The sequence below is a fragment of the Rhinolophus sinicus genome, linkage group LG06, assembly GCF_036562045.2.
Source record: "Rhinolophus sinicus isolate RSC01 linkage group LG06, ASM3656204v1, whole genome shotgun sequence".
Classification (NCBI taxonomy): Eukaryota; Metazoa; Chordata; class Mammalia; order Chiroptera; family Rhinolophidae; genus Rhinolophus; species Rhinolophus sinicus.
In genome coordinates this window covers 12,833,785-12,853,308 of record NC_133756.1, presented here as the reverse complement: position 1 = coordinate 12,853,308, position 19,524 = coordinate 12,833,785, and the positions used below count along the sequence as shown (strand labels likewise).

At 36.5% G+C, this 19,524-nt stretch overlaps 1 protein-coding gene and 1 pseudogene across 2 annotated transcripts in view; one reads left to right on the top strand and one right to left on the bottom strand.

Moving 5' to 3' along the window:
- The window catches only part of RLF (RLF zinc finger), a 67,853-nt gene that overhangs the window by 35,385 nt on the left and 12,944 nt on the right, over positions 1 to 19,524 (bottom strand). For both annotated transcript variants that reach the window (XM_019737169.2, XM_074334481.1), the window contains exons 2-4: positions 8,901 to 9,055; positions 7,569 to 7,650; positions 2,799 to 2,931 (exon numbers count right to left, since the gene is read on the bottom strand). In XM_019737169.2, the coding sequence (XP_019592728.2) occupies positions 2,799 to 2,931; positions 7,569 to 7,650; positions 8,901 to 9,055 (370 nt within the window). The remainder of the gene's footprint in view (positions 1 to 2,798; positions 2,932 to 7,568; positions 7,651 to 8,900; positions 9,056 to 19,524) is intronic.
- LOC109450114 (cytochrome c) lies at positions 18,051 to 18,354 on the top strand (annotated as a pseudogene).

The following is a 19,524-nucleotide window of genomic DNA, read 5'->3' as shown; positions in this document are numbered from 1 at the left end:
ACCACTTAAAAGGAAGTTGCAAACATCATGACAGTTTACCTCGTATACACTTCATCATATAAAAAATGGTAACATCTAAGGTCCAGTTTAAAAACAACTTTTTTGGGGGTGGCCAGATGGCTCAGTTAGTTAGAGCACCAGCACTCAACAACAAGGTTGCCAGTTCAACTTCCCCATGGGATGGTGGGCTGCGCCCCCTGCAATCAAAGATTGAAAACGGCGACTGGACTTGGAGCTGAGCTGCGCCCTCCACAACTAGATTGAAGGACAATGACTTCGAGCTGATGGGCCCTGTTCCCCAATAATCCTCATAAATATTTAAAAGAAAAGAAAAAAACAGCTTTTGTTTTTCTAACAGGAAAGCCTATTTTTGTTTTTACTGGAGACTCAAGTGGCACATGAAAACTCATCAAATGGCTTCAGAGGTGTAGAAGAGAAATAAAAATTAAACAACCAGGGGAAGGAGGTCAGAGCTGGCTGGTTCCTTCTCAGCCTGATTTAAGTGAGGGAGTTGGTGCCTCTGAACAATAAAGAGGGATCCCTTCCTTTAATCCTTGGTAGTGGAGAGAAAGAAAAAACCAAAAGGTTATTGCGTTGGCCCTCCTGAGTCTCAAGGAAATGGGGGTAAAGCTTGTTTTGATATCATAAATTATGGGGAAGTGGGGAGGTTGGTGCCAGGTAGGGTACAAGTCAGTTAGAAAATTGGCAGATACCAGATGGTAACTCTGGGTGACCTCCGAGTTGGGATCACTCCAGTGTGGTGGTGGGAGAGGCCCCACTGTTGATGGGGGTTGAAGTCTCTGGGCTGTGGGCTGCCCAGAGCTATGGACTGCATCTTCTTCCAGGGGCTGCCATCATCCCGAAAGTATAGGAGGTTCTGTGGCACTGGGCCTTAGGCCAAGAACCTTCCGTGGGGCTTGCTAGGCCTGGTCTCGCCATCCCCACCTTCTCTGGTAGGCTGCTGGGGTGGCCTGGGGTAGAAAGGCCTCTGGTGCCTGGGCCAGGATCTGAGTGGGAGAAACCCCCTCATTTCCCTGCTGATCATGCCCGGCAGAAGTGTCAACAACTGGTACTTAGTACACACTTCAGTAATAAACTTTTTTAGGTGGGCAGGGGATAAGGGAGAAGCAGAAACAAAATTCAAGAATTCAAGGCAGGAAAAATAAAAATCTTATAAGCTTTTTTTAAAAAAGCTAAACTGAAAAGCACTTATTAAGTTCCTCAGAGATTAAAAAGTACACACACTCATGCTTGTGATTACTATATTACTGACCAGAAGACAATCAATGAGATGACAATCAATGTTTTCTAAGCATCGAATATGTTGATATCTGGGCTACAAGGGCAGTTGAGCTATAAAGGAAGCTTTCTTTTGATCTGAAATTAGGGTGAGGGTCAACTGAGAAAGCAGGCAGGCCACAGGCTGCTTGCTCACCATTTACACTGTGGTTCTCAGAATAACTCCTTACATATGTAGGTATCCTGTATTCACAATCTTATAGATAGCGAGTGCTTAATTAATCTTTATTGAACAGAGAGGATATCGTGGGGTGTTACATAAACAGTGCTTCTCCCTGCTTCCATTGTTTTTCTATGTGAAAAGAAATTAAGTATTGTTAGCTCCAATGGTGGGGTGGTATATTTGATTAGTACATCAGAGGAAAATAAATTGGGGGCATTTAACTCAACTCTACACTTTTTCTTGGGTTTGGGTCTGACTACAGAGAGCACGAGTTCTTCTCTACCATAGTCGAACCTTATCTAAACGACCCCAAATTCTGGGATCCTTTTGAAACTATCTGGTTGTGTCCTCTAACAACTTTTATTAATAATAAAGGTGATATTTTAGCCTCCATGTGCCTATATTTATAAAGGAATGCCATTTACTGGGAACCTCAAAAGAAAACAATAAACACCAATCTCTTTTCTATTTAACAGCTCTCTTCCTAATTCTTTTTTCAGTGTAACTGATAAGCAGAATTATCAAAGGAAAAGGACCAAGAGAAAATCTAAGTACCCTTATTGTTAATCATCTCATTATACAGAAAAACTCAAACAGCATATATACAGTAAGCTGTCAATCTTGGTGAATGAAGAAGCTAACTGGGATATTTTAACATTCAAATGGCCTGTTGTAAGACCTAAATTAACTATATGTCAAAAGTGAAAATACAAACTATTCTGAAACTCATTTTTATTCCAGAAACATATTTAACAGAATGTGATCCTTTAAATTTTCCATTAACTTAAAGCAAATGAAATCATAATTGTTAGCCATACCAAATGAGATACTTTTGTGTGTCTAGAATGCAAATGTCAACTCAAATACATAAATCTTCTTGTCTTACGCTGACAATGTTGCAAATAAAAATGTTCATTCTTTGCATTTTTCTACAGAACACTAAACTCCAATTTTTGTAAGTTTAAAATAAAATAGCAATTTTTTCCATGGTCCTCAGCCGTAGCAACCAGTGAACAAAATAGAGGCAAAGCTCTACTACAAACCAAGTAAAAGCAGATTGTTCATTCCTAGCTTAAGCACTTTGTATAAACATTGTTATGCAATGCAACATTTTAAAATAACTGCAAAGGGACACTTAAAACACTACGTAAAAATGCAAGGATCCTTAGGGCAAAAAATTAAATGCTAATGATTATTTTTTATTATTCCAAAGAGGACGGAATGACTAAGTATAGATACACAGGTGAGATTCACAAAATATTAACCCATAAATCAATTTCAATTCTCTTAGAACTAAGTCCTCCTTCAATACAGTCAGTAAAGTTTTAAGGCTTACCTTCTTCTGTTTCTACTGGCTGTTGAGACAGAATTTTAAGAAGAACCGGATTTTTCCATACCCCTTCCTTGGTAACATGAACCAATATTTGTAGGTTATTATTCCCAAATTCCAGTAATGCATCATGTGACTCCTAAAACAAAAACAGTATATCCCGAAAACAGGGTAATTAATAAGCAATATAAATAGTAGTTTTGCCTTTTCAATATATCTGAATGTCTAGGAAAGAACCTGTATCTTGGATTTCCTAAAAAGAAATAAGCAGGAAAAAAACTAGTCTCAAAGTTTTGTAAAATTCTGTTGCTGCTGTTTTTAAGTGAAACTAGGGTGTTTTCACAAAGTTAAAGGGTAGCTTTAAAATGTTTTCCTGAATTCCCCGTAGGTAAAATTATCACAATTTAATCTATATCCTTGCATTACTAAATTATTTTAGGGCCAATGGTATAGTTTTCCTTTAAAGTATTTCCTTTGAAGTATTTAATGTATTCATCCAGTCAACCTATTCCTGTGAATAGAAATATTACTTGACACCAATTGTTACACACTTTTTAAATTGTTTAAATTTAAACAATTGACTTTTTAAAGGATGACCCTGTATAAAATGACTTATATATAGGATGACCCTATATAAAATGACTTCTAACCAAATGACTTTTTAATGGATGACCCTATATAAAATATACATGGTAACCAGACAGTATAGGTTATTAGCTATCATTCTATCTCCTCAGAAAACAAATAAAACATTGCCAATAGGTTGTTCTTTAAAATACTTATATACACAAATGGTGGGGGGAAAAGGTCAGAAATTTAACTAGGCATAAATAATCAAGTATATGTCTCACTGTCCTTTATTACTGGGGGGATTATTGGTTCTTCCCATGTTCTAAAATCTTAACTTGTTCTCTCTTATTTTAGCCTGCTGAAATTCTCAAGGAACATAAGCTTCTGTTTATAGCAATATATTCCTTTGAAAAATATAAGTTAAAAAAAGTTCACAGACCTAAGAATATAATGTTATATTCACTTAAGTGAAATATAAAAAATGAAGTTCATTCCCCCTGCTTAATTTTCATGTCAAAATAATAGGTTTTATTCTCTCTCTCTCTCTGTCTCGCTCTCTCTCTCTCTGCTGAATTATCTTCTATTGAGAAAGGGCTTAAGATATAATATTGACACAGAAAGTGATATTTGCAATTAATAGTTTACTAATAGCAATATTTTACTAAGGCTGCAGTTTTTCTTTAATAGCTTGACTTCCCTCCAGGCTTCTCTCTCCTTAACTTAGAATGTCAGGCATTTACTTTGCAGTGAAGATGAAAATTCCAGAACATGCTATGTGTAGTTACCATATTTGTAATATCTAAACATACATGCGCCATTATATTTTAGTAAAAAATATTATTACCCACAATGATATACAGCAACTAAAATAAAAAGCCACACTTTAGGTTAAAAACAAAAACAGCTTTCTACTTTTTCATCTGTTCAAAATACAATTTATTCTGGGTAAGAACGACGTGTTTAATCCTTTGTTACCATTGGATACATATTTATTATAGCAAAGTTACTTTTAAAAATATTAAATAGGGGCAGCTGGATGGCTCAGTTGGTTAGAGCGCGAGTTCTGAATGACAGGGTTGCCAGTTCGACTCCCACATGGGCCAGTGAGCTGCGCCCTCCATAATTACATTGAAGACAATGAGCTGCCACTGAGCTTCTGGAGGGGCGGCTGGATGGCTCAGTTGGTAGAGTGTGAGCTCTCAACAAGGTCGTCGATTCAATTCCCACAAGGGATGGTGGGCTGTGCCCCCCTGCAACTAAGATTGAAAATGGCAACTGGACTTGGAGCTGAACTGCGCCCTCCACAACTAGACTGAAGGACAACGACTTGGAGCTGATGGGCCCTAGAGAAACACACTGTTCCCCAATATTCCCCAATCAAATTTATAAGAAAAAAAAACAAGCAGGTGAAATAAATTTAAAAAAAATTAAATAGAATCTTTAAAAACTATGGTGGAATTTTTTAAGAAACATTTTTGAACTTAAATTTGTTTCTTTAAGGTAAAAATATCCTAGTCCACATCTTGAAATCTACAATACAGAAATACCAGCATAAGATGTTCACTCTAGCACTATTTACATAAATAGCAGAGAGACTTGGTCAAATGATTTATGGTGCAACCACACAACAGAATCCCAGGTAGTCATCAAAAATGGATACCTATACGTACAATCCTAGACATTATATCGATGACTGCGATACGGTGATTTATAAGATACTTGGTCTTCATCTACATAGTTCTTGGTTCATAGCTCCCCAAACTCTTAAAACTTCCTTATCGAGTGTTCAAGTATCTTTTGTTGTTAATGAGGCCACCTATGGACTCCATCCAAGGGTGAGAGCTGGTTGCCAGGAGAACGAACCACATGACACGAGGAATTTTCAGTCCCCCCACCACCTCCGGGGAGGGGAGAAGAGAGGGACGGAAGTTGAATTCAATTACCAAATGGCCAATAGACTTAGTCAATCATGACTATTTAATGAAGTCTCCATTAAAACCTAAAAGGACATGTTAGTCCTTTTTAAGACTGAGCTTTAAGAGAGCTTCCAGGTTGGTGAACACATGGAGGTACTGGGAGAATGTTGTACCCCGGAGACGGCATGGAAGCTCTGCTCCACTTCAGACGTACCTTGCCCTATGCATCTCTTCCATCTGGCTATTTCTGAGTTACATGCTTTCATAATAAACTGGTGGTCTATAAAGTCAAATATTTTCTCAGTTCTGTGAGCTGCTCTAGAAAATGAATGGAAGCCAAGGAGGGTGATTGTGGGACCCTCTGGCATATAGCAGTAGGTCAGCAGTAGGACTTGCACTTGGTATTCTGAGTCGGAGGGGGTCATAGAACTGCCAATCTACAGCCAGCCGGTCAGAAGTCCAGGTAACAACCTGGGTGTGTGGCTGGTGTCTGATGTGTGTCTGGGGGAGAAAATGGGGGCAGTCTGGTAGCACTGAATCCTTAACCTGTGGCATCTAGTGCTATCTCCAGGCAGAACTGAGTTGAATTAATTCTTTAACATCCTGCTGGTGTCGGACAATTGCTTGTTGGTGTGGGAAACCACCGCCCATGGTGGAAACGGGTCTGGGGAACCCCATTTAATGATAATGTTAAGTTTTTAAAAAGTTACAAAAGATAGGATCTCATTTTTATTTATAAAAAAATCCACTTCAGAATGTATTTTTATATCCATAGGGAAAGGTTTGGATGTGTTACACAGCTATAAATTGTGATTGAGTGTTCTATCTGTGGCCTGCCTGCTCTGATAAAACTATTCTCTTACCAAAAGTATCCTCAAAACATTGTCCATTTATCACCTAAAATAAGAAAAGTTCAGTTTTACCTTTTAGATTTCAACAGGCACGTCTTACACTTATCTGTACCTCTACTGCATTTATTTTATTGAACGCATTAAAAAATATATCCTAGATAGCTGATTAAAAAAACTTACACAGATGAGGGAAAAGGCAAATATTTGACTTAGGTATACAATCTAAGAAAAGAATGAAGAGATGTGAGAGTATTCTCTCTGCAAAGGATGCTAATAAAAATAACAGCAATAAGTAGATTTGCCCTTCTAGAATGTCATGTATCAGGACAAAACAACGGGCAGGCCTCAAAACAAAAAGGGACAAAATCAATGTGCAATGTATGAAAGATAACTTTCGCAGCTACATGATTATGTGAGGAATTAGTACTGCACTACAGGGATTAAAATAGGCCAAGAACATGACAAAGAATCCGCTTCTCCCCAAAGAGAAAAAGATTAACATTATATCATTTCATTTTGGGTTATATAGCACAGAGGGAAGAAATTTCCAGATAATGGACGTGTCTATTAATATGCAAATCTTCACGTATGTCTACACAAAATAGGTGCAAGCTATCATGGAGTTTGGGTCTTTGAGAACGCAGTTAACAAAGAAAGCTCTCAGTGTTTAACTCTAGGCAAGATAAGTAACCTCTCTCTCTATGACTGTAAATGGAGATTCAAATGTTTATAAAGTTTGTAATTTGATTAAAATATACAAAACATGTAAAACATAATGTAGAGCAGTGTTTGGCAAAAATTAGTGATAATAAATAAATGATAGTTATTACTGCTTACATTGTCTATATTTATCAAACAGTTTTTCTGTCTCTACCAGTAACAGGCAAATTTGCTTCCTGTCACTGGCAGCGCACTTGCTTTTTCTTCCTACCCTACTCTCCCCTTCCCCAACTTGCTACTTACTCTGATCTACTCACCCTAAGAAAGCTGATAATCAAGCCAATATGAAAGCCAACGAACGTAAGCTCTCCTATAAGGAAAATGCACTAATAGAATCTATAATGACTATTTTGACACAATCCCTGAAGTGTTAGGGAGAAATTACTAGATAAATGTTCTACGAATGATCCAAATACTGCTACCTTATAACCATATATGAGTCTACATTTTTAATAGCTTTATCCTGTCTAAAACTGTTTTTGAATAATGAAAACTTTTTTGTTGATTTCTAAGCTATGTAAAGGTTAACAAAACCAAATGAATGAAAAAAATTTTAACATACCCACTTCATCTGAAAGGTCTCTCATTTAATGAACTTACTATCAATATATAAAGAACTTTTTTTTCCCCTAAGTTTCCAATTTTAGTTTGCTGGGAGAAATTCATTAGGCACCTTGGATACCTAAACAGAGGCTTTTCTTGAACCCAAATCAACTCACCTGTAGAGACTGAAGAAAGAGTACCCAGACTTCACATGGCAGTTCACTTTCAGACACTGAAAGTAGTAATTCAAAACAACTCCTACAATATAAATAAGTTAGTAAATAAAGGTGGTTATAGTCATAATCAAATACAGTATGATAGTGATACTGAATATGTTTTACATTTGTTTAGACTATTGTAAGCCTTTTATAAATCATATTCAAAGCAGTTTTATTTAGTTTATTAGGGTGTGTGACTATGTAGGAACCATTCTGATTCCAGAAGACAAAAACAGGAGCTCATGCTATTGTCAATTCAGCTGATAAAGTGATAAATACATGTAAATGCCATCTCTGTATGTTCTTGTCATTTTCAGAGGTAGCAGAAAGACTATCAAGACCATTTCTTTACCTCTAACAAACAAATCAATCAAGCAAGAATTTTCTTCTTTCTACCATAACCAATTCCCCCCAAAAATAACAGAGAATTTAAAAAAGGAAACGCATAACAATTCGAATAAAGATCAACTCAAAATACCTATCAACCAACACCTCTCTAAAATCTTGCGGAATGCTACTTTACCACTTAGAAATTAGCACAGGTAATGTAGAAATTGGGATTTAGTAGAAGGAATAATGTGATTATAAAACCAGAAATGTTTGGGTTCCATAAAAGGCACAGTAAATTAGAGGTTTTGGTTTTTGGAGAATCGAAAGAAAAATATATGAGGCCAGAGAAAAATAAAATGGACCACCCAGATTAGAAGTTATCCCACCAAACAATCTATAAGCTGAACACAAGTGATTCCCCAGATAACAACTGAATAGCTAGCATATTTTTTCAATTTGCAGATGAAAATTACATTAGTTATAATTTTGTCTGCTACTACCAAACATTAAAACAGCAGCGAAATTATCATAGACTCTTAGGGTGGTAATCTTATGCTGTACCCTGGTATTTTCTGCTGGTCAAATTTTCAGTTCCAATAATATAACTGAATTGCAGAATGTCATAGTGTTTCCCCTCAAAGTGTTCCTCAAAGATCACAACAGTTTCCACATACTCTGTCACCTGAATTGATACCTCAGGACAGAGAAAATATGTATCATTCTTGGATTCTAAGCCTGAGTACGAAAAAAGACTCTAGAGGCAATTCAAGATTATGTTGCTTGGCTTGTACTTCGTCTCCAGGGAACCTGAGTATGAAGGCTCAAAGCAAAGGAGATTACATTTAAAGGTATAACTCTAATGGTGCTTTGAATAACAAGATGCATAGTAAACAAAAGTCAGGCAAACATTACAACCAAAAGCACTCAGTTTTAAGAGTGATTTAAGTTCTTGAAACTTACAGTACTAATCTGCCAAGCACTAACAGGACATCTTCACATTCAGTAGTTAAATATGGGCGTGCACTGGCAAAGCTTTGGATGGCAAGTCGATATACCTCCAGAAGATACACCATATGCTCTGATGCATTCTTGTTGCTTGCATATTGCAAGAGAGTCTAAAAAAATAAAATTAAAGTTTTAATTATTTAAAAAATAAAAACAATGAAACAAACATTGTCTTCGGTCCCTTTTTTTCTAACAGACGCATATACCTTTTATTTGCCTTTACAGGCTCTGGCTTGTCTAGGAGTCTATTTTCATCACTTAATGAACTGTTGAGTTAAAGAAAAGGTACAACTGGCTCTTCTGACATGAGAATAAATCCATGAGTAGAGTAGTGGTTCTAGAAAGAACCACTATAGGTCTGGAGTTACCAACTCTGAAATTTAGCAATGAGTTTGGTATGCTACAACATTAAATTGGGCACCAACCACGTGCCAGGCACAGGTATACAAGAACAAGGCTGATCCCTGCCTTGGACAAGGAAGCTTATTCCTGAGTATGGCCTTCAGCTCTACAGCTCCATAAAATCCTTTTTTCCCCCTACACACATAGGATTGATTATGCTTAATGTATACTAACCAATTTATAAAAGGTTGATGTTATATTTTTACTGTTAATGAAGTTTATTTAAAAAAATTAACATATAAGCCAAATGTTTACTTGTTTACAGTGGGGGGATAATCATCAGCCAGGGTACCCCTTTTATGTACCAGATTATCTGGTGAGTACAAAATCTAAAACAAAGAAAAATGGAGCCATAATAAGGCCTGATAAATTATGTGTTCAACAGTAAAAATTTGTTCAAATGATGGTGAAAAGTTGGCTTATGTTCTCTTGGACAGTGCTGGGAAATCACTGCCAAGTTCTTGTCTGGGGACTCTCTAGGTGCCATGGAGTTGCTCTCTCTTCTATTAATATATTTCTTCTAACAACTGATTAGGTTTTGCTTATGCTTAACTAATACATCTAGTTAGGTTAAGACATGCAGGATACAAGCTTTCCCCCACTAGAATACACATTCTGACAGGGCTAGGAAGTTCCTAATGCTCTTAGTTTGGTGCTACTTTTACAGGCAAGTCTTCTTTTCAGAGGGCAGCTTTATCTTGAGTTAATTACATTACGTGAATTAATTACCCCCAGAATAATCTCTTCAAAGATTCCTAACTTCCTGTCTTCACTTTTTCTGCCTAAAGAACTACAAATAGCTGTAGTGGCACTGCAGGATTCCACTAAATTTTCTGCAGCTTTAGTTTCCACAAAACAGGTACAGGTCCCTATATCAGTTATCAGTTCTGATTATAAAGAACTGCACTGGTCTTGATTACTAAAACAAACAAACAAACAAACAAAAACTTACAAGGAAATATATAATTAATCATTATACAGTAAAATCTCTCTTAACTAACACTGGATTATCTGATCTTTGCCTGAATGATCAAGCCAGTTAAGCTATTTTAGTATTATCCATTCAATCAAAATCAAGAATCTTGCTGCTTTACTAGTCACTTTAGAAAAGTGGACTCCTTCTGTAGTCTCAGAAGAGCATTATGCCCCCATTTAATCAAATCCCAATTTTAATAATGAAAAAAAACTGAGTAATAACAGGATCACAAAACTGACCCCATAACAACCCTCTTCCCAGCTAAATGAGTAGAGAAGGAACACAGAATATGTGCTTTCTGTCACGTAAATAAGATTTCACAAAATCTCTCTTAAGAAATTTATTAAAATGTATGTTATAAAATTCTGTTTTAGGTCAGCAAACTATTTAATATCTACATTGTTTAATCTAAAAACCAGAGAACTTTACAAATTTATATTCAGTACCAGATTTTATGCTCCTTCAGGTCAGATTTACGTCTTATCAATCTTCGTAGGCCTAACACTCCTACACCCTTACAGAACATTCTCAAGTGGCACTAAATGTTTGCTGAATACATTCACCATTTTATTCATTTGACAAATATTTATTGATAGCCTCTATACACAGTGCTGAGTGCTGGGGAAAAAGACATGGGGGCTTATCCTCATGGAACTTTCAGAATGAGTCAATACAACATAATAGTTGAAACCACACATGCAAATTAACCAATTGCTAGCTGAAGTATGCAAAGAGAAGGAAGAATGCATACAGATGAGTGGATCTTTCCACAGTCCACCTTTGCATTTAGAATGCTCCTGCCACCAATCTAATACCTTCTAACACAGACACTCCATGAAGACATCCGCAAGTTACACAATTTCAATTCTATACCCCATGGGTATTTATGCTTACAGTTGGCCTTATATATTTTATAAACTATAAAAATATATAGTTTATATATTTTTTAATATTCCTCAGTCTTTTTCCCCGCGTGTTAGTGCAATTAAATAGTGAGGTCTCCTTAACATACCCACTAGGAGTGTACTCGGACATCTGAATCATCACTGGAAAAATCTTTACTATCATCCTTTTTAAACCACAAGATAAAGATGAATGAATTACAGCCATCTAAATAGTATTTTAACAGTAAAATGAAAACAAAATTCCATCAGAAGCAGTAAAGAAAAATGGCAGTCTCTTATTTCTCTTTAGAAATTTAAATTTTAGAAACCAAGAAAATTGAAAGAGAAGGAGGAAATAAAATGATAAATATGACTCCTTTAAGTTCATTGGCATTCTACACAGTGCAAATCAATGGCCTCTTCTCTTTGTTACAGTAAACGCATTTATTCCTCAAACGCCATGATGTGGCAATACTGTGCTGGGTACTGAGGATGGTGTGCTATTCCTGCCCTTAAAAAGCTAGGTATTCTGCCAGGTCAGAAATACAGCATATGAAAAATTAGCCCACTTAGGCACTACCTTTGATGGTTGTAAACATTCTCACTGAGTGCTCTCATTCATATCCCAGGCAGATTACCTCTCAAGTTAAGTCCCTGCTATTACGTATACCTCAACTGCCCCCTTAAATATTTCCATGGGATATCCTATTCCAATCTCAAACTCCAAACATCTAAAACAAACATCTTCCCCAGCAAATATGCTCTTCCTCCTGTGTTCCACCCGCCTTTTTTTAGGAACCAGAGCTAAAAAACTACCTTTGAAACCCCCACACCAAAGTTTGCAGATTCAATCTCAGAAGCACCTGTCTCCTGCCCCTACGCTGTATTTCTAGAGCCAGTGACCTAGACCAGATCCCCAATGTCCCGCACCTAGACTGCTTACTTCTCTAGGCTAAATAACCTCCAGTTCTGCATATGTGTTATCACAACATATCTGCACGTAAAAAAATGCACAGAAAAAAAAGGACCAGAAGAAATTCAACTAAAATGCTAATATGACTATTAGAACTGGGCTAGTAGGATTATGAACAAATTTTTGTCTTTATGTTTTTCAGAACTTCCCACATTTTCTTTAATAAGCAATATTACATTTACAGTGAAGGAAAAAACACCTCCCCTCATCCCAATTCTACCTACATTACTCACTACATGGCGGTATCCTGACTAGTCTCCGAAACTATCAAGGAGGGAGAATTTCTTTCAAGATGATATTTGATGTGGGGATGTATTCCAACTTAAAACTCAAATGGTTTAAGACTCCATTTCCCTAGGGAATCATCATGTTGGTTTCTGAGCATGTAGTATGGGTTAGGCGTTTTCCTATGAGCTTGCTGCTAACATTTAATATAACAATCCCATGATCTACGTGATTTATCATCACTCATTTTTAAAAACGAGGAAACAAAGACATACATAGAGAGACTAAGTTATTTGCCCAAAGTCACCCAGTAAGTGTTGAATTCAGGATTTGAACTGAATTCAGGTTACCTGGCTCCAGAGCCCACACTAAAATCACTGTGCGTCATGCCTTTTCAGAATGCACAAGTCTACAACTATTTTAAGTGTACGTTTAAATTCTGCTTTTACCCACTACTCATAAACTTTAATATTCTGCAGCAAGTAGTATGGTCATCATTTGGCTTTCTTCCTCAGAGTTTACAACATCTCATTTCCATTTAAAGCGATTGTTTCTGGGGCAAATTTTCTAGCAATGGTCCTGATCGACACCCCACACTTTAGCATGTTGGTGGTTCACGAAGAAATAACAAAAGATATCTGGTATTTATTGTTAAAACTGCACGTCCTATGGCAATAGGAAATTATGTTAAGAAAGGATTTCCATTATTTCAAATTTTGCACATAAAGCAAGAAGCCTTATTCTGATTTTCTCAATACATGAAATTCCCAGAATAAAATAAACTTGAGTAAAATGTGACTGCACTATGATAGACAGACTTCCAGCTGGGGGTAGCACTTGAGCTGGGTTTCTGAAGAATGGGTCAAGTTTGAAAATGCAAAAGAGAGGGGAAAAGGAGGCCTCCAAGTGGAAAGCACCTGAACAAAGTCAGAAAAAACAACTAGAACAGATGGTGATGAGACTCAAACATTAGTTGGTGAGGAAGCACAGTTTCCCATGAACAGATGAAGCTGGGTGTGAGGTGAAATGGAATGAATGGGAAGAGAACTGGTGGCTGCTTACATTGAGGCAGTGGCTTAAGAGTAAATTAAAACCTTTAAGTCTTTCACATACGTTGCTATTAGACCTCACTTTCCACTTTCTATATTAGTTACAGTTGGTTTTTTTAAATCCAGAAATATGACTGCTTATTTATCCATCCACCTATTCATCCTGATTCTATCGTGATTAAATTTCACTGGATTCGACCCATCATCCCAGCCTAACAAGATTATTTTTAGGTACTGATTCTGTCATGGGATTTAACTATGCTTTCTAGCTTCATTTCATTTTCAATTTTTAAAAATACCTTTTACTGTCATGTCATAAAAGTTGTATCATTTGTTGTTTAAAAAATAGATGAAGAAGTAAAAAGTGTAACACTACCACCATACTAGCATACTACCATCACCCACAAATAGACCAGTTAACAGGCAATGTTAAGTTTGAGGGGTTTTTATGCCTAAAAATAGCATTTTAATGGAATCATTCTATACACTGTTTTGAAATTTTTCTTCAACATCAGTATTTCTATAATTGCACAGCCTTGTATGTGTACCACAATTTATTACCCAATTCTCTATTTCTGGACACTGTGGTTTCTAACTTTGCATTACTATACATAATGTTGAGAGCACCTCTCCACCCAACTTTTTCCATGTATCCATGACAATTTTCTTAGGATAATGTCCTATAAATGAAATTGCTGGGTCAAAGAATGCTTAATTTTTAAGGCTTTACATAGTGCCAAATTCTGTTCCAGAAAATTTGTTCCAATTTACATTTCTATTATTAGTGTAAGATAGTGATAGTCTGAGGAGTTGTAACAAGTATTATATGTTACAACTTAAGTACAACTTTTGAGGGTCAGCTGGATAGGGGAAATACAATGTTTTCTTTATTCAATGTAGAATCTTTTCCTTACTGTTACAGTGAAATAAAATTTTTGTACGTTTCCTTTATAATTTTAAAATTTAATTACTACAGCATCTGTATGATATCTTCATCTGAGTTATCGTAACAGTAAGGGAGGGAGTTTGGATGACAACAGCATCAACAGTTAACTTTAACATTCAAAAAAAAAAAACACCAAAGATAAGGGACCACTTCCAATTCATTCTATGAGGCCAGCACCACCCTGATACCAAAGCCAGACAAAGACTACAAAGTAAACTACAGACCAATATCCCTTATGAGCACTGATACAAAAATCAACCAAATACTAGCAAAATGATCCCCCGTTTATTAAAACGGATTACATACCACGACCAAGTGGGATTTATTCCTGGAATGCAAGGATGGTTTAGCATGTGAAAATCAACGTAATACAGTCGTCATGTGCCACTTAATAATGGGGATACGTTCTGAGAAATGCAGCCTTATGCGATTTTGTCATCATGTGAACATCATATACTAGATGGAATAACCTACTACAAACCTAGGCTATATGTTTTAGCCTATTGCTCCTAGGCTACAAACCTTTACAGCATTTACTGCACTGAATCTGTAGGCAATGGTAACACAATGGTATGTATTTGTGTACCTAAACATATCTAAACATAGGAAAGGTATAATAAAGTATGGCATAAAAGGTAAAAAAATGGTACACTGTACAGGGCACTTATCACGGAACTTCCAGACTGGAAATTGCTCTGGGTGTGTCAGTGAGTGAGCGGTGAGTGTGTGAAGGCCCAGGACATTACTGAACACTACTATAGACTTTATAAACACTGTAAACTTAGGCTACACTAAATCTATAAAAAAAATGTTTTTCTTTCTTCAATAATAACTTAACCTTAGCTTATATAAAATGGTGTAAAACAATGTATACAGTCAGCCCTCCGCATCCATGGATTCCCAACTGCAGATAAAAAATACAGAGAATATTTTGACGGTTGACAGATGACAAGGAGGTTAGAGGGATGGGTGAAAATGGGGAAAGGATTCAACTGTACAAGTTGCCAGTTATAAAAACAGGGATGTAAAGTACAGCATAGGGAATAGAGTCAATAATATTGTAATAAGTATGTATGGTGTCAGACAGGTACTAGACTTATCAGGGTGATCACTTCATAAGTTATACAAATGTCTAATCACTATGTTGTACACCTGAAACCAATATATTATGTCAAGTATAATTGAAAAATCAGTCAGTCAATAAACAGACAACAACAGCAAAGAAAATATTGTTTTTGATCTGAGGTTGGTTGAATCCTCAGATGCAAAACCCAGGAATACAGATGGTGAATGTATATTTATTGGAAACTACACATATAAGTGGACCAGTGCCATTCAAACCCATGTTGTTAAAGGGCCAACTGTACACTGTTGTGCTACCATCAGCAACATCCATCCACAGAACTCTTCTCATCTTGCAAAGCTGACACTGAACCCATTAAACATTAACTCCCTCCCTCCAGCCCCTGGCAACCACCATTCTACTTCCTGTCTTTATGTGCAATATAGCTTTCATAATATTATATTTTCTATTTTAAAAAGCAAAACAAGAATGTGGTAATGGCATCAGGGTAGACAAACAGATCAATGGAACAGAATAAGATCCAGAAATAGACCCACATACTTATGGTTAATTGATTTTCAACAAGGTGCAAAGGCTATTTCTTAATGCAGTGAGAAAGCAGTCTTTTCAACAAATGAAGCTGGAACATTTAGATAGTCATATAAAAAAGAAAACTTCCACCTATCCTTTATACAATATACCAAAATTAACTCCAAATGGATCATAGATTTAAACGTAAATCTTAAAACAATAAAATTTCTAGAGAACAAAGGAGAAAATCTTTGTGGTATTGGGTTAGGCAGATTTCTTAGATATAACATGAAAAACATAATCCATTAAAAAAACCTAATAAATTGAACTTGATCAAAATTAAGAATTGTGGGGCCGGCCGGGTGGCTCAGGCGGTTAGAGCTCCATGCTCCTAACTCCGAAGGCTGCCGGTTTGATTCCCACATGGGCCAGTGGGCTCTCAACCACAAGGTTGCCGGTTCAACTCCTCGAGTCCAGCAAGGGATGGTGGGCAGTGCCCCCTGCAACTAAGATTGAACACAGCACCTTGAGCTGAGCTGCCTCCCAATGGCTCAGTTGGTTGGGGCGCGTGGGCTCTCAACCACAGGGTTGCCAGTTCAACTCCTCGAGTCCCACAAGGGATGGTGGGCTGTGCCCCCTGCAACTAGCAACTGGCAACTGAAACTGGAGCTGAGCTGCGCCCTCCACAACTAAGACTGAAAGGACAACAAATTGAAGCTGAACGGCACCCTCCACAACTAAGATTGAAAGGACAACAACTTGACTTGGAAAAAAGGCCTGGAAGTACACGCTGTTCCCCAATAAAGTCCTGTTCCCCTTCCCCAGTAAAATCTTTAAAAAAAAAAAATTAAGAATTGTGTTCTTCGAAAGACATTGTTAAGAGAATAAAAAGATAAGCCACAGACTAGGAGGATATCCTTGCAAAGGACATATTTGCTTCCATTTTCTCTGACCCTATCAGCTCTGTGGTTATAGGAGGGATCAACTTAATAGGAATTAATCATGGCTTGGCTGCTCTTGTGCTCATCTAGTAATGTAGTACTTTTCTTGCCTGTTAAGCCTCACCCAGTTTTTCCTGGAAGTTCTTGATAGTATCACACATGAGTTCACCTACAGTTCTGTCCAGAACACGTGACATGCACCATGTTGTTCTACGTCAGTTTATCCTTGTTAGGATATGATCCCTGTAAGCCTTTCCACATGCCCATATCACCACAATGGAATCTGTGTCATGGCCAAGGGTGTTCCCTCCAGAGAGACACAAGTGAACCAGAGGCAGACTGTGTATAACTTAGAAGTAGTACAAATTACCACCTCCATCTCTCCACCCTTTGCCACCTAAGCCTCAACATGTTATTTTTTTTTTAAAGAGGAATATATCTGATAAAGGATTTGTGTACACACACACACACACTTCTCTCAAAACTTAACAATAAGGAAACAATCCAATCCTTTTTAATAAGCAAAAGATTTGAAAAGATACTTCATCAAAGATACAAGAGTCAACATAATAAGTCATGGGGAAAATGTAAATCAGAAACACAATGAGCTATCACTAATTTTAGAATGGCTAAAATTAAAAAGACTGGCCACACCAAGTATTGACCAGGAGGTAGAAAACTAGAACTCTTATACATCGGTTTGTGGGAATGTAAAATGATACAACTAATTCTGAAAAACCTGTCATGTGACCCAGCCATTCCACCTACGTATTTACCGGAGAGAGAGAGAAAGCATTTGTCCACACAATGGCTTATAGACCAAGGTTCACAGCAGCTTTATGTGGAAACAAGCCAAATGTCTAGCGAGAGGTGAGTGAATAAGCAAATCATGACATACCCATACAATGAATACACAATACAAGGAATTATTAACATACATAACATGAACAAATTTCAAAATAATTATATGGAGTAAAAGAAGTCAAACAAAAAGAGACTATGCAATTTTATTAAATAAAATTCTAAAAAATGCAATCTAACTTATAGACAGAAAGCAGATCAATAATTAAGTGAGGGAGTGTCTGTATTGCACGAGACAAAAGAGCATTTTAAAAATGGGTGATGTTGAGAAGATCAAGAAGATTTTTGTGCAGAAGCGTGCCCAGTGCCATACTGTGGAAAAGGGAGGCAACACAAGGCTCGGCCAAATCTCGGTCTGTTTGGGCAAAAGACAGATCAGGCCCATGGATTTTCTTACATGGATGCTAACAAGCACAAAGGCATCATGTGGGAAGAGGAGAATCGATAGAATATTTGGAGAATCCCAAGAAGTACATCCCTAGAATAAAAATGACCTTTGTGACTATAGAAAGAGCAGACTTGATAGTGTGTCTCAAAAAGGCTACTAATAAGTACTAGTTGGCCACTGTCTTATCTATTACAAAATAGAAATGTCTCGTGACTTTTTAAATGTGTATCATATTTAAACTGAATTCAGACCATGAATGGCTGACAGAACATTTCTTTTGGGCAGTCCTAATTTAAATAAGATTGGTTTGTGGTTAAATAAATATGATCAGCTTTTTGAACTTTCATGGTAATTTCGGGTCAGCAAGTGCTATCACTGTTTTCCCCTTCTAAAGATATGATTGGACATGATTAATCATGTTCAAATTTTTGGTCCCATTTTAGAGATGATAAATGTCATCTCAAAACTTGTAGGAAATTGATTTTATATTTAGATTTATATAACTGGTTATATTAATGTTTAAATACTGAGGAAATCCCTTCACCATCTCAGAACAAGACTTGCTTGTGTTTCAAGTTGTGTTCAGTAGCTTGTTAAAAGGCAAGGGCTGAAGGATAAGGTGGCAGTGCCCACTTCTATATTTTTGGTCCTAACTCTGCCAATTTAATGAAAATTCCCTATATCTAAACGGTTGCCTTTTACTAAATGAAAGACATTTCAGTGTAGTTTATGTATAATATCAAATAAAGAATATTTAACACTTCTCACATTTTATAGATGATCTACAATTCCAGATGCTTTTAAAATTCAGTGTGACAGATATAGTAGCAAACTTCGCTTGTGAATTCTTTATTAAGTCAGACTAAGTTATAATTCAGGATTATCTTTTAAACAACTATTCAAAAACACAACTGTAGAACTACTGTATATGTATGGTTGGTAATGGCTTTTGACAACTCACTAGAAAGATTAAAGTAGAGGAGAAAAGACCATCAGCATAAAATTGTAAATTATGTAATCATAAGGTTTCAGACAATTAAAAACAAAATCACAGATCAAAAAAAAAGTTAAGTGAGGATGGAAAAATGTGTAGAAAAGGAAGGTAAGAAAAGAGGAAATATTTAGGGGTAGGAAGAAACTTTAGGGGAGATGAATACATTCATTTTCTTGATTATGGTGATCAGTTCATTGATGTACAGATATGTTAAGCTTATCAAACTGTACATTTTAAATATGATCAGTTTACTGTATGTTAATTATACCTCAATAAAGCTGTTTTTAAAAAAGACAAATGGGCCACAAAATGTACAAACTCATAAAACAAATTTGAAAAATTTTAC